This window comes from Crocodylus siamensis, chromosome 1, assembly GCF_052110815.1.
Source record: "Crocodylus siamensis isolate JL-2025a chromosome 1, ASM5211081v1, whole genome shotgun sequence".
In the NCBI taxonomy this organism is placed as follows: Eukaryota; Metazoa; Chordata; order Crocodylia; family Crocodylidae; genus Crocodylus; species Crocodylus siamensis.
The window spans coordinates 162,937,984-162,950,254 of NC_143395.1; the positions used below are offsets into that span (position 1 = coordinate 162,937,984).

General features: G+C 42.8%; 1 protein-coding gene across 1 annotated transcript in view; it reads left to right on the top strand.

Moving 5' to 3' along the window:
• Positions 1-10,581, top strand: part of EHD3 (EH domain containing 3) — a 36,434-nt gene extending 25,853 nt beyond the window's left edge. The window contains exons 4-6 of the mRNA XM_090047326.1: positions 4,797-5,209; positions 5,693-5,857; positions 7,440-10,581. Coding sequence (XP_089903452.1) covers positions 4,797-5,209; positions 5,693-5,857; positions 7,440-7,967 — 1,106 coding nt within the window. The 3' untranslated portion in view covers positions 7,968-10,581. The remainder of the gene's footprint in view (positions 1-4,796; positions 5,210-5,692; positions 5,858-7,439) is intronic.
• The last annotated feature ends 1,690 nt before the right edge of the window (positions 10,582-12,271 follow it).

Sequence of the window (12,271 nt, forward strand, 5' to 3'; positions counted from 1 at the left end):
GGGGTTGTTTTGTTTGGGACTTTTGTTGTGGGGGGGTTTAGGTTTAACATGAGTGGGTGGCGGGGAATGTAGCATCCATTACTTATCCCCATCTTATGCTCCCTTTCTCTTCCTCATATCACTTCCCATCTCTCACTCTACATCTCTTCACCTTGGACAGTCTGTGACCCCTCTTCAGTCTTTCTCACACTTTCCCCACTGTCTGTCTACCTCCTGCCCTCATCCTTTCTATCCCCTGTAGAACATGTGTGCCATTTCAGAGATTTACGGCAGTCTTCAAACTTTTCTCAGTTTCACTCATCTTCCCCCTGGCTCTCGCTGAAACCTGGCTTAAACTTTCCAAAAGGTTAGGAAGACAAAGCCAAACTGCAAAAAGGTCAGAGTTTAGAACAATGGAAACTGAAAGCCAGAAAAGGCAATCTGATGCTAATAAGTGCCTTGTCTCTCTATCCTTGCTTGATCTTGCATTCCTATGCAACTAAACTCTAAAGTGTTTTTTAGCTAGAGGGATTGTGTGACATCTGGGCTGGGTAGGGAAGTCTTGTTTCTCTCTGGACTTAATCCACCATGTGACTCACGGAGTTGTCAGCTTTGGGATAAATCTGGGGAGTGCCTTTTGAACAGACGGAAGGAAATCTGCATGTTGCAGGAAAAATCTTACGGAAACAAATAATTATCCTGTTTTATCTTGTCTGCTTCTAGCACAATGCTATTGGGACTCATTTCCCTTTTAATGCCTTTGAATCTAAACCTAGAGGTAGTAGAAGAAGCAACATCAGTTACATGAGGGTGCATTTTTAAAGATCTGACTTGCTGCTGCACAGACATGAAAGTGGCATATACCAAAACCACCACATAGAATTGAACAGCAGGTTCTCTTCCCACTTTCTGTTGGACTCGTGTAGCCTCTTTGTTCAATTTTTATAAAGCATTTGGGAAGCTAACTTTCCTCTGTATACCCTTCACCCACCCTCCTTCCTCCCTCCACCCTACTGATCTATGCTGATAAATATAGAGATATGCACACTACGTTGGGTCACTTCACCCACTGCTGAAATGCAGCCAAGTGTAAGCTAGTCCTTGGCAGCTTTCTGCCAGTACTCAGCAACATTCCACAATGGCTCAGGACGGGGGATGAAGAACTGCCCCATGTCCCACGGCAACAGCAAAGGGAAATCGGGGGTAGAAAATTCTTGACTCTCTTGCAATATGATCTAGTGAATGGTGTCATGGCCATGCTTTAATATCAACTGGAGTCGGTCAAGAGTAATTCCACCAACACTTATGATATACAGCTGTCCCTCTGCAATGAGAGTGAGAATAAGATCCCGTGTTCCTATCTAAGCCCCAGATGTTTAAAACCCATGCTTAACACCAGAAATCTACATTTGGCTACCTAAAAAAAAAAAAGTGTTCTGATTTTGTGAAAGCCATTGTAGGGGGGGGGAAAATATTTCCTATTTTAAATCTGTATTTGGCATGTGTCTCAATCTTTGCCCTAGAATTTATGCCAGGCCTATTAATCTAGTATTTGATTTGCCTAAATATCTGAGGGTTAAGAATCCTACACTCTTACATCTATTTAAAAAGTGGCCACCTAAAATCTTCTGCTCACTTATTCCCCAGGCATTTGGCTTGATAAGAGCACCATTGCCAGGTCATTTGCCAATAACACTTGCTTGAAGGTTGAAATCCAGTGTAAACTGCAGTTTTCTCCCCTGGCCATTTCCAGTGCCCACTTCTTTCATATCATTTTAGGTTTCATTATGCAGTGTTCCCCACTTTCCTTCTTGCTTCTCCTCTATAAACTTTTTTTTTTTAAATTCCTTTCTAAACTCTATTTTCCTTTTGAATAAAACCACAGCTATGGGTGCAAGCAACTGCAGGTCAAGCTACAGTACCATAGCAGCTGCATGCCAAGAGGAAGGCTTATCCTTCTCCCTGGTGCAAACAGGAGCAAAGCTCATAAATTCCCTTGAGTGTCAAATACTGCACAACACATGCAAGTAGACTATAAAACATTGGGACTTTCCATGGCCTAACATTAACTCTTGAGTGGTTTTACTGACGCAACTTGATGAGGGATATAGGTGAATCCCAGCCCCCACACATTTTACAGAGCCTCTGAAATCACTAGCTCTGATCACTGGGCTTAATTCTTTCTTTGGCAAAGATGTAGCTATTTCAATGAAATGGTCAAAAGATGATGCCAGAACAAGCTGTGGAGGAAGGGGCAGGCTGCACATCACATTAGAGGTACCTTTTAATGTAGCACAGAGGGATGCTGTCTGTTGTGTATGGCTGGTCCCTAGGCAGACTAGGTTCTTTGGGATGATGTGATATCTTTTTTTAGACCAACTAAATAGTTGGAGAAATTGTTCCTTGCAAGCTTTCGGGCATAGAGAGAGCCTGTTGGTTTTTTGGGAAGCCAAAATGCAGGTCTGTGAAAATGCAAATACTGGGCAGTGGGGATCAGAGGGAATGGGATGCAATAGGTGAGAGATGGGCAGGTGGGGGGGGGGGGAGGAGGATGTTAAACTGGTGATAAAATGTAGCCCTGTTCTACCTGGGAAATGTGCCATTGTTTAACATTATTGGAGGACTACAAGGGTGTCTTGTAGTGTATGTATTCACTCTCTTCTTTGGCCTGAGGGGAAGGGCAGGGAGAAGCAAGGGGTATTAAAATTCAAATATGTGCCTTCTTGACCCAGTTGGTGAAACTTTTGTGACCACTTGCTGTAATTGAATTAGATGCACCAACCTATCCAGGCAAAGTTTATCTCCAATCAGTACAGTACGTTCGCTGCCTAGCAACTGTCTTTGTTTGTTTTGGGGGGCAGTATTAGTGTGTTAATCTGTATAATATCTTGTTCTTTGACTTCTGATACCCCCAGGCCTGCAGGGCATGCTGGTCTGGAATGGGTGTACTGTACTTGTCTTACTTATAGTTGTTCCAGGTAGAAAAGCAGTTGATGCTGCTACCGCTTGCCATGCCTCCAAACTTTGGGATTTGTGGGCAACCCTACTGGCCAGGTGTGGTTCTGCAAGCTAGGTGATTTTGTTAGTCAGCTCTGCTCTAGATCAGCATTTTCTTAACCTATGGGTCAGAACCCAAAACTGGGTTGCAAGAATATAGGAAAGGGTTGCAAACAAAATTTAAAAAATGGATTCTCCTCTAAAAGAGGAAAGCAGGGAAACTGTGTGTTGTGTGTTTTCCCTTGCAGGCTGGCAGGGTTCCAGCTTGGAGGGGAGGGGGCCTGCCCCATAGGTCAGGAGTGAGGGGCACTGGGTTAGGAATGGCTGCTAATATTTACAAATGGCTGCTGGTATATTTTTAAAAAAAAAAAGGTCAGAACCACTGCTCTAGATTTTGCTTACTGTCACATAGTCAGTGCAAAACCAGGAACAGTGCCCAGGTATCCTTGCCTTCTGTATCTGTGAGTTTTTTGAAGCATTAGGGTGCTCTCGCTCTTGCCTCCATTCCTCCTGGGGGGCTGCTTCATATGGTGGGGGAGGCAGTAAGAGCATCTGAGTTTCTCCTAAAAGATTATAGCAAGTTGAGGCCAACAGCTAGTCAATATGCTGAGCAGCACAAAAAGTGACCTAACAGTAGCATGAGTGGGTGCTCTTCAGCTGTTTGCTTGCCTCCCATGAGACTTGTGAGCAAACAGGCATCCCAGATGGTCAGGAGAAGAAAATTTTATATTTATATTTTCCATGCTAATGTTGCGCAAGGTGAAGTGTTCAGAAAAGAGGCCAAGAACCTAAGGCCTGGACATGACTTCTGAACTCTGGTGTGTGAGAACTTTGGTACATCCCTAGAATTACTAACAAATCTGATATTAAAGTACACTTGAAAGATATGAAATCTATGGTACTTTGAATGTTTGGCATACATTATCCTATGATGCATCTCATTTAAAACCCATCATTAGTGGCCTTTGTTATGCATGCCATAGGCCAAAGATAGCCCTATGGAACTATACAAGACATGAAAATACACTGTTATTAACTGGGAAGGAGAAATGTTTCGAGTAGTCTCGCCACAGGTGCTATAATTACTCTGCACACAAGCTTGTGTGTAGAGTATGCTAATGGAAAACAATAAAGATGCTAGACTTGCTTCTCAGGCTGCTACATGCAGAGCTACTCCAGGTTGGGTTGTGAATACTGCAGTTAGCATGTGTGGGCTTCAAGCTTGGTCAGGGTGCTCCACCTGTATCTTGTCCAAAGATTACTAGTTTCTTTTACTGACAGTTGTCATGTCTTTAGCCACAAAAGTGTTAGTGTCTGATGAAGCCGGGGCTGGGGGAGCACAAGTGTTGAGGTCCAGGTTTGTGGAGAAGAGGCAAACGATGATTTTTCTAGCATCCTGTTTAACTGGATTTTGGAGTATACCAGTAAGTCTATTCAACCTGTAGTACCATACTAGGCCTCTGCCAGTTTGGCCTAACTGAAATTACTGTGCAGTACAAGCAGTGTCTATAAATGCACACCTATGCTTCATAGTAAATATGCTGACTTGGGTGTAAATTTTGATACCTGCATAATGCAGGTATCAAATTTTATGCCCAATTCAGTTACCGCACAGTATCACATGTAGATGCCTTACTGTGTAGTAACACTATGGACTGACTTGTTTAACCTTAGTCCTAAATTGGTCCACAGCATTACTGCACTTTTAATGCCTGCATGTATAGACACTGGCCTACACCAGTTTGCTGTGCAGTAAACTTTAATGCACAGTAAATGCCTTCCCCTCTTTCCCATATGCATCTCTCCTTCCACCCCTACAGGTTATGACTTTGCGGCTGTCTTGGAGTGGTTTGCTGAGCGGGTCGACCGCATCATTCTCCTCTTTGATGCTCACAAGCTGGACATTTCAGATGAGTTCTCGGAGGTCATCAAGGCCCTGAAGAACCATGAGGACAAGATGAGGGTGGTGCTCAACAAGGCTGACCAAATTGAGACCCAGCAGTTGATGCGGGTGTATGGTGCCCTCATGTGGTCCCTGGGGAAGATTGTCAACACACCAGAGGTGATCAGGGTCTATATTGGCTCCTTCTGGTCCCACCCACTGCTCATCCCTGACAACCGCAAGCTGTTTGAAGCAGAGGAGCAGGACCTGTTCAGGGATATTCAAAGCCTACCCCGCAATGCAGCCCTGCGGAAGCTGAATGATCTCATCAAGCGTGCACGGTTAGCCAAGGTGGGTTGTCTTGTTGGTAGGTGGAGGATGGGTGTTGGCTGTTCCATCTCACTGAGCTGGTGGCTCATATCCACTGCACATTATGTTCTGTTGGATATTGGTATGTTCATTGCCAGGCCATGATGAAAAATAATGCCCAGGTAATCCTCATCCCTATAATCTGTGGAGGCATAGAATGAAACAGCCATCAACAATATTACCAGTACATTTCCAAGTTCACCTAAGGGGTATAGTCTAAATATTTACCATTCCTTACTGTAGCAGATCAATAGGTCCACAAATGAAAATGGCATGTATTTGTACTGCAGTGGTAATCAGCAAAGATGGGCAGGGAGAAATAACTGTTCTAAGGAATAGAAAGGAAAAATGGAAAAGGATTTTTGCATTTAACTGTAGCTGTATGTGTACCATCTATTGATGGTAAAGCTTAGATAGTCCCTCTAACACTCTCTTTCTATTTCTATCTCTTGGGGTACCCTTCAGGTCCATGCCTACATCATTAGCTCCCTAAAGAAGGAAATGCCCTCAGTGTTTGGTAAAGACAACAAAAAGAAGGAGCTTGTGAACAACCTGGGGGAGATCTATGCCCGGATTGAACGTGAGCACCAGATCTCACCAGGAGACTTCCCAAATCTGAGAAGGATGCAGGTAAGCACAAGATGAACCAGGCTAGACCACTGAACACTGAAGGCAAGAGCACTACAGCAGCTGAGTAGGTCAGAAAGGATGCTCAACTTGTGCTGGTGGAAGTGTGTGAAGGGATACTAGTAGTACAAAAGCAAACTTTCTGTTGTATTCTGTCTGGACTGTATCTGGACATCAAAATTCCTCCAATGGCAGATTTAAAAGCCTTTGGCAGACAGAAAATGCATTCACTTCTGGAGTCTGACGCAACCTCTTCTACTAGTTGTTTAGCTCCTTGTGTCACTTATTCTAGGCCTTGGGCTTACAACTTTCACTGCCTCATCAGTACATGTAATATCCCTTTGTTTAACAAGAGATTGTTGGAGAAGTTCTTACCCCCACACCCTAGAGGCTAAACCTTTGCATTCTTTCTTCATCCTTTTTGCAAGGGGAAAAAAAAAGTGAGCCAGAAACCTGATGTGAGAAGAAGTATGTGTCTGTCTCTCTCTCTCCCTCAATCTTGAAAAAGAGAAGCACATTTGCTGTGCTACACCCAGAGGACCTGATGTAATGTCCATTTTAAGTCAACAGATTAGCATTGGATCAGGGTCTTGAATATGCTAACAGGCAGTGATCTGAACAGATACAGCATTGGCTTCCATCCAGGCAGCCTGTTTCCAATTAGTGCACTGTTGAAGTCATTAACAGATCTCCATGGGGCAGCTGGAACCTGCTGTGGGGGGAGAGAAGGAGGGGGGAAAAAAAAAAAAGTCCTCCCAAGTCCTTGAGAGCATGGCCTCATAGTGTGGACCTTTTAGAAGTTCAAGTTCATTGGCTATTAAGATGTGAACGTTATGCCACTCTTTGCAGTAAATGGACACTGTTTTTAATAAGTAGAGGCTGAAGGATAAGGCTGTAGATTAATCACCTGCTCAGTAGAAGATGAAGTTGTAATACTTGCTCTAAAGACTTTTTACTTGCTGTGAAAATTAGGCACTGTCATACCAGGTAAGACTAAGACCAAAATCATAGTGGAGCAACAGCCTCATCCAACTAGGTACTCAGCCCCTTACGCAGTGTGGGAAGATTCCTGCCTTATCCATGCAGGTAAGCAGCTCATGCCCTGACTTTACAGAAGAGAGAATGAAATCAATAGATACCCCTAGGGTACTCTGAGTTAGCAGTGTGTGCAAAAGGCATGCTGTTGAAATACAGCAACACTACAGTTGTTTCTGAAACTGTGAGGTAGGCTGAATTTCTGTTGGTTGTGTGTGTGTTTGCTTTATTTTGTTTTTGGTACTATGAAATAGGTTGCTCCTTTCTCATCTTGAAGTGTACTATTTGCACACAGTAGCAGGGAATAGCACACTCCATAGTAGATGCCATAAAATACTATTGTGTTATGTCTGAGACCTGTGGCTTGTGAGGGTGGAAGCTACTACCATATCAGTAAAAAGCTCTGACCTCCCTCCTTGGACCACAGAGCATCAGGGATACAAGTCTGGAACATGCAGCAAAAGCAGTGTTGAGATGTGTGGTGGCTCATTGGCAGACATGGCTAAGTTGCATTCATGCTCACTAGTGTTGTTGTTTGTTCTTCTTTAAGGACCAGCTACAGGCTCAAGACTTCAGCAAGTTCCAGCCACTGAAAAGCAAACTGCTAGAGACAGTGGAAGACATGCTGGCAAATGACATTGCACAGCTCATGGTGCTGGTACGCCAAGAAGAGTCCCAAAGACCTGTCCAGATGGTGAAGGGAGGAGCCTTTGAAGGCACCTTGCATGGTCCATTTGGACATGGCTATGGGGAAGGAGCAGGAGAAGGAATCGATGATGCAGAATGGGTGGTAGCCAGGGACAAGCCCATGTATGATGAGATCTTTTACACACTCTCACCTGTTGATGGTAAAATCACTGGGGCCAATGCCAAGAAAGAGATGGTGAGGTCCAAGCTGCCTAACACTGTGCTGGGCAAGATATGGAAACTGGCTGACATCGACAAGGACGGGATGCTGGATGATGAAGAGTTTGCCTTGGCCAATCATCTCATAAAGGTCAAGTTGGAGGGTCATGAGCTCCCAAATGAGCTTCCCTCCCATCTCCTCCCTCCTTCCAAGAGAAAACTAACAGAGTGAAGGAGAGGTCACCAGAGCAAGAGGGGAGGGGAAAGAGGGAGGTCCAGAGATGCAAGTTTACTTTAAATTATACTACTAGATGTGAAATCACCTTTTGGAATTATAACGTTGTTCATGTATTAAAAAAAAAAAACAAAACAAAAAAACCATAAAGCAAAACAAAAGCTCAACCCTTTCTCATGATAATATGCAACTAACTCTTCCTGTGTCATCCTTGCTTCCTAATGTATAGTTTTATACAGATGAAGGAAAGGAAAAAGGTAACGGAAGAAGCTGGTGAATCTGGGTAGAGGGAAGAACTGAATGGGTTGTCTTCCAAGAGTGGGTTGGATTAGGCACAAAGATTCGGAGGATAATTTCCAGCCATTCCTGAGCTTCATCTGTTTCTTGTGGTGTTTGAATTTGGTCTCTGCTATGTTCCAAGATTTGCAAAATTCCTGTTAGTAAAGGAGAAGCCACACAAAGGTCCCCAAGCTGTGGATCAAAGAAAATGGCATTTCGTAATTAAGTGAGCCAATGCCAAATCTCCAGATACAAGCACCCATGACCAGTGCAGATGTCTAAAACTTCAACCTGCTTCTAGATCTGAGGGTTTCTTTTTTTGTTGTTGTTGTTTTGGTATGTTTTTGTGTGGTTTTTTGTTTTTACAAATAGCCCTGGTCTTTCTGGGCTGAACCAAAAGAGCAGATCAGAACTTACCCAAATGTATAGATGCTTTAGAAATATTGATCTGAATGCGACAGCTAGAATTCTCCCACTACTGGTGGGAGAAATCCTTTGGAAATACTGAGCACCTCTCTCCCCCATGGACTCCAGTGCGAGTCTTACTCTCAGGGCATGGCTAAGCAAATACTAATACAACCAAAAGGAAAATTTGAGAGGAGATGACAAAGGTATTCCCTACATAGTTTGAGTCTTCTTAGGAGGCAGATATCAGATGCTCCAGAAGGGAAGAATTTCCTTGGCTTCACCGCCCCCCAAATAATACATGGGGGTGGGCTTGTTGGGCAGCGAATAGCCTTTCTCCTGCCTGTCAAGTGACCAGTTTCCCTTTCATTGCAGAAGTATGTATAGTGCATACTACATGCCCGTGTTCTTATCTTAAATGTAAGCCCATACTCCCAGATAAATGATCTATTACTGAATGTGTGCTTGTGAGCAATAGCCCTTGCTCATTGCCCAAATGATTTACGCTTTATCCTATCTAGAATCTGCCTTGAGCCAAGAAAAATGTTCAATGTTTTATTTCATTATCTATAGAATTTCTGTTTTTCCTGGGTGTGTACTTCAGCAGAAATTCCTCAATTTCAGATTTGTTTCCTCCCCTGCCCTCTTATCTCTTTTGTTTTGTTTGGGTCTGGGTGTGGTTCCTATTCTTGTTGTCACTTTATAGATATGCTGAGTTCCTACTGTGATGGAAAAAACCAAGATGGATATAATTTATTTTATATCTCTGTGTTCATACTATATAGAAACTATATTCCCTGTATGTAGGATGTGCTGATGGCAGTTCATTAATCACTTGTCTTAAAAAAAAAAAAAAAAAAAAAAAAAAAAATCAACTCCTTGGGGTTTTTTTTTTTTTTTGTACCTTAGTCCTAAAACATTATTAAAAAAAAAAAAAAAAAGGCAGATCTATTTCTTTTCCTTCTCCTTGACATTGCAGAATGAAATATTGATGGCTTCCATTGTATCTGCATGTGAGCACAACAGAAAGCGCTGCATCCAAGGCGCATTCTATTGATTTCTTATATACAGGTAAATTCTTATTTAGCCTCCCTGTGGGGTGATGATTGGTTAAATACCTGCATTAAAATCTCTTCCTATTTCTAGGACTCTAATCATGAATCCCTATTTTTAATTTCACTGGTGTCATTAAAATGGCACTTCCTATTTTATTAAAACTGAAATTCATCTGAAGTTAAAATCCAAACAGAAAGATCATTCCTGCTCCTATTTAGGTCACTAGAAACTTTTTTTTTTATTGCTTCTATTGAAGTTGAAGGCAAAGTAACCAAGTACTTTCCTTTCTCCCAGCCTTTGCCAGAAACGCCATCTGTTCATGAGGAGCTGAACTATACAAAGCCATAAGGTCCTAGCCCCCTCTCAAACTCTTGCTCTGACCCTGATGTAGTTTTTCACCTTGGCACTAGTGAGAGGCAAAATGGGGGGGTGGTGGTGGTGGTGTAGTAAATGTTAGCAAGTTGTCAAATATGTGACTGAGCAGCAAGGTGGAACAGATCTTTGCATTCGGTGGTTGTGCTGGATGAGTTGATCTCGCACAGGCCAGCCTTGTGAAGTGGACACTAAAAATACAACCACCATCAAAAGACAAAGAGGTTCTTCACTAGCACTTGGAAAGTAATGGACTTTGCTATCTCAGTTCTTACAAACTTGCTGTCATGGTATAGCTACTGAAATTATCCCAGGTTCTCTCACAGAATTTCTTTGACCATCTCAATAAGGCTGAAATAAGACTTGCCTGGAAAGGTGAAGAGACTACCTCCTTAGTGACATGTCCACTCTTTTCCTAGGTTCAGAAATTGAGTAACTGGCTACAGACACTGGAGGCATTATAGTGAAACTGTGACACAGTAGATGTTAACGGGGGGGGGAAGAAAGAGACACACTTCCCAATATCAAAGTGTTGGGGGTATCTTCATCTTGGTATACACTTCCACTAGCAACAGTACCTAAGCTGGTCCTACAGTTTGCTCCAGAAATACAAAGCCCTTAGGCTACGTCAGTTCAGCCCAGGCTCATCCTCACAAAAAACATGCAGCAGTGACAGGTCTTCAAACATCCATATTAAATCAGTCTGTGGTTACAGTTTATACCACAAAAACTTACTGCTCTCACTCTCATGCTTATCAGACCTTCAGTTGAAGGTGCGATGAGATCTGAAGCATGATCCACACATGCATGGCAAGAGTTATGATTACAGAATACAGCACAAGATCCAATCACATGTTATTGCTGGTGCAGGAGGAGCCTGGGACCACCATCCAGCACTCCCCTGCACCAGCAAGTAGCAAGCGCCTACTGCTGTGACTCATGCAGCTGATGGGACTCAGCCCCACACACTGCTGTGCAGGAGTCCCAGGCACCTCATAGGACTGAGCTGCAGCTGTGTCCCACATGATGCTGTGACTGGGAGTCCCATCAGCTGCAGGGCTCCCAGCCACAGCATATGATGCACAACTCCATCACAGGCATACCTTGCTACATGTGCAAATTAAAGCTGGATAGAAACCAGCTATTTTCCAGCTCTAACTTTGTAGTTGTTTGAACCTTTTATGGCATGATAGATTCTTTGCACATGTAGCAGGTCAAAATAAATGGTATGATTAACCAGTTAATTGTGTGAAACGTAACATGTAGAGAGGGCTTCTATCTTAAACAGAGGCTGACAACAGAACAGATGAGAGCCAGAGTCCCCCATTACTCCTAGAGACACTCTCTCCCATATACTGGCTACAAGGTGTTTAGCACTACTGCTGCCCATGTTGTTTGTACGCTATGGAGACAGGACTTCAAGCTCCATGATGGTCAATCCGGTGTCCTTCATCATGCTGACAGAAGAGTTCAACACCCTTATGGGTACACAGCACAATACAGGAAGTTGTGCCTCTTTCACATTTACTCAAGAATTGTTTTGCTTTGTTAAATTGTAACTTTCTAAGCCACTTTAGAGAGTTAAAGCTAAATGAACATGAGTTTTGTTGTTTAGACATCTGATTTACAGTGCATCAAGTCTTAGTAACAAGCAAAGTGCTCCTATCACTCATCGGAAATTAGATCATATTAAAGGCTATGATGCCAAACAAGCAATTTACCAATAAAATCATCCATATTCAAATAATAATTCTAATAAATTGTCTGTATTAATAAATTATCTGTATATAGTGCATTTCATCCTTATGGATTCCAGAGTGCCTTATAAATTGAGACAGATAAAAACCTCAGGAGAGAAAGTCCTTAGGCTCCTTATGTTCACATAAACAAAGTGTATAGAGACCTCTCTGCTAAGTAGAGATGGCCAAATAAACCACAGGAAATTTTCAAGGGGAAAAAAATCAGAAGTTTTCAAAGAGTTTTTTGTTCAAACTTTGGCTAGTTAGACAATTACAGCCACTCTACAAACTGGTTGAAAGGCAGAGAAAAGATTTGGAGAGAAGAATTCTATAGGCTTTTTACCAGAACATCACTTTCCAGACCTCTGTCTGTCTTCAGATGCAGTAGAAAATCCTATAGATCTCAATATACTTCTACCTTCTGGGCGCCAAGTCCCTCTTGTCAGTTCA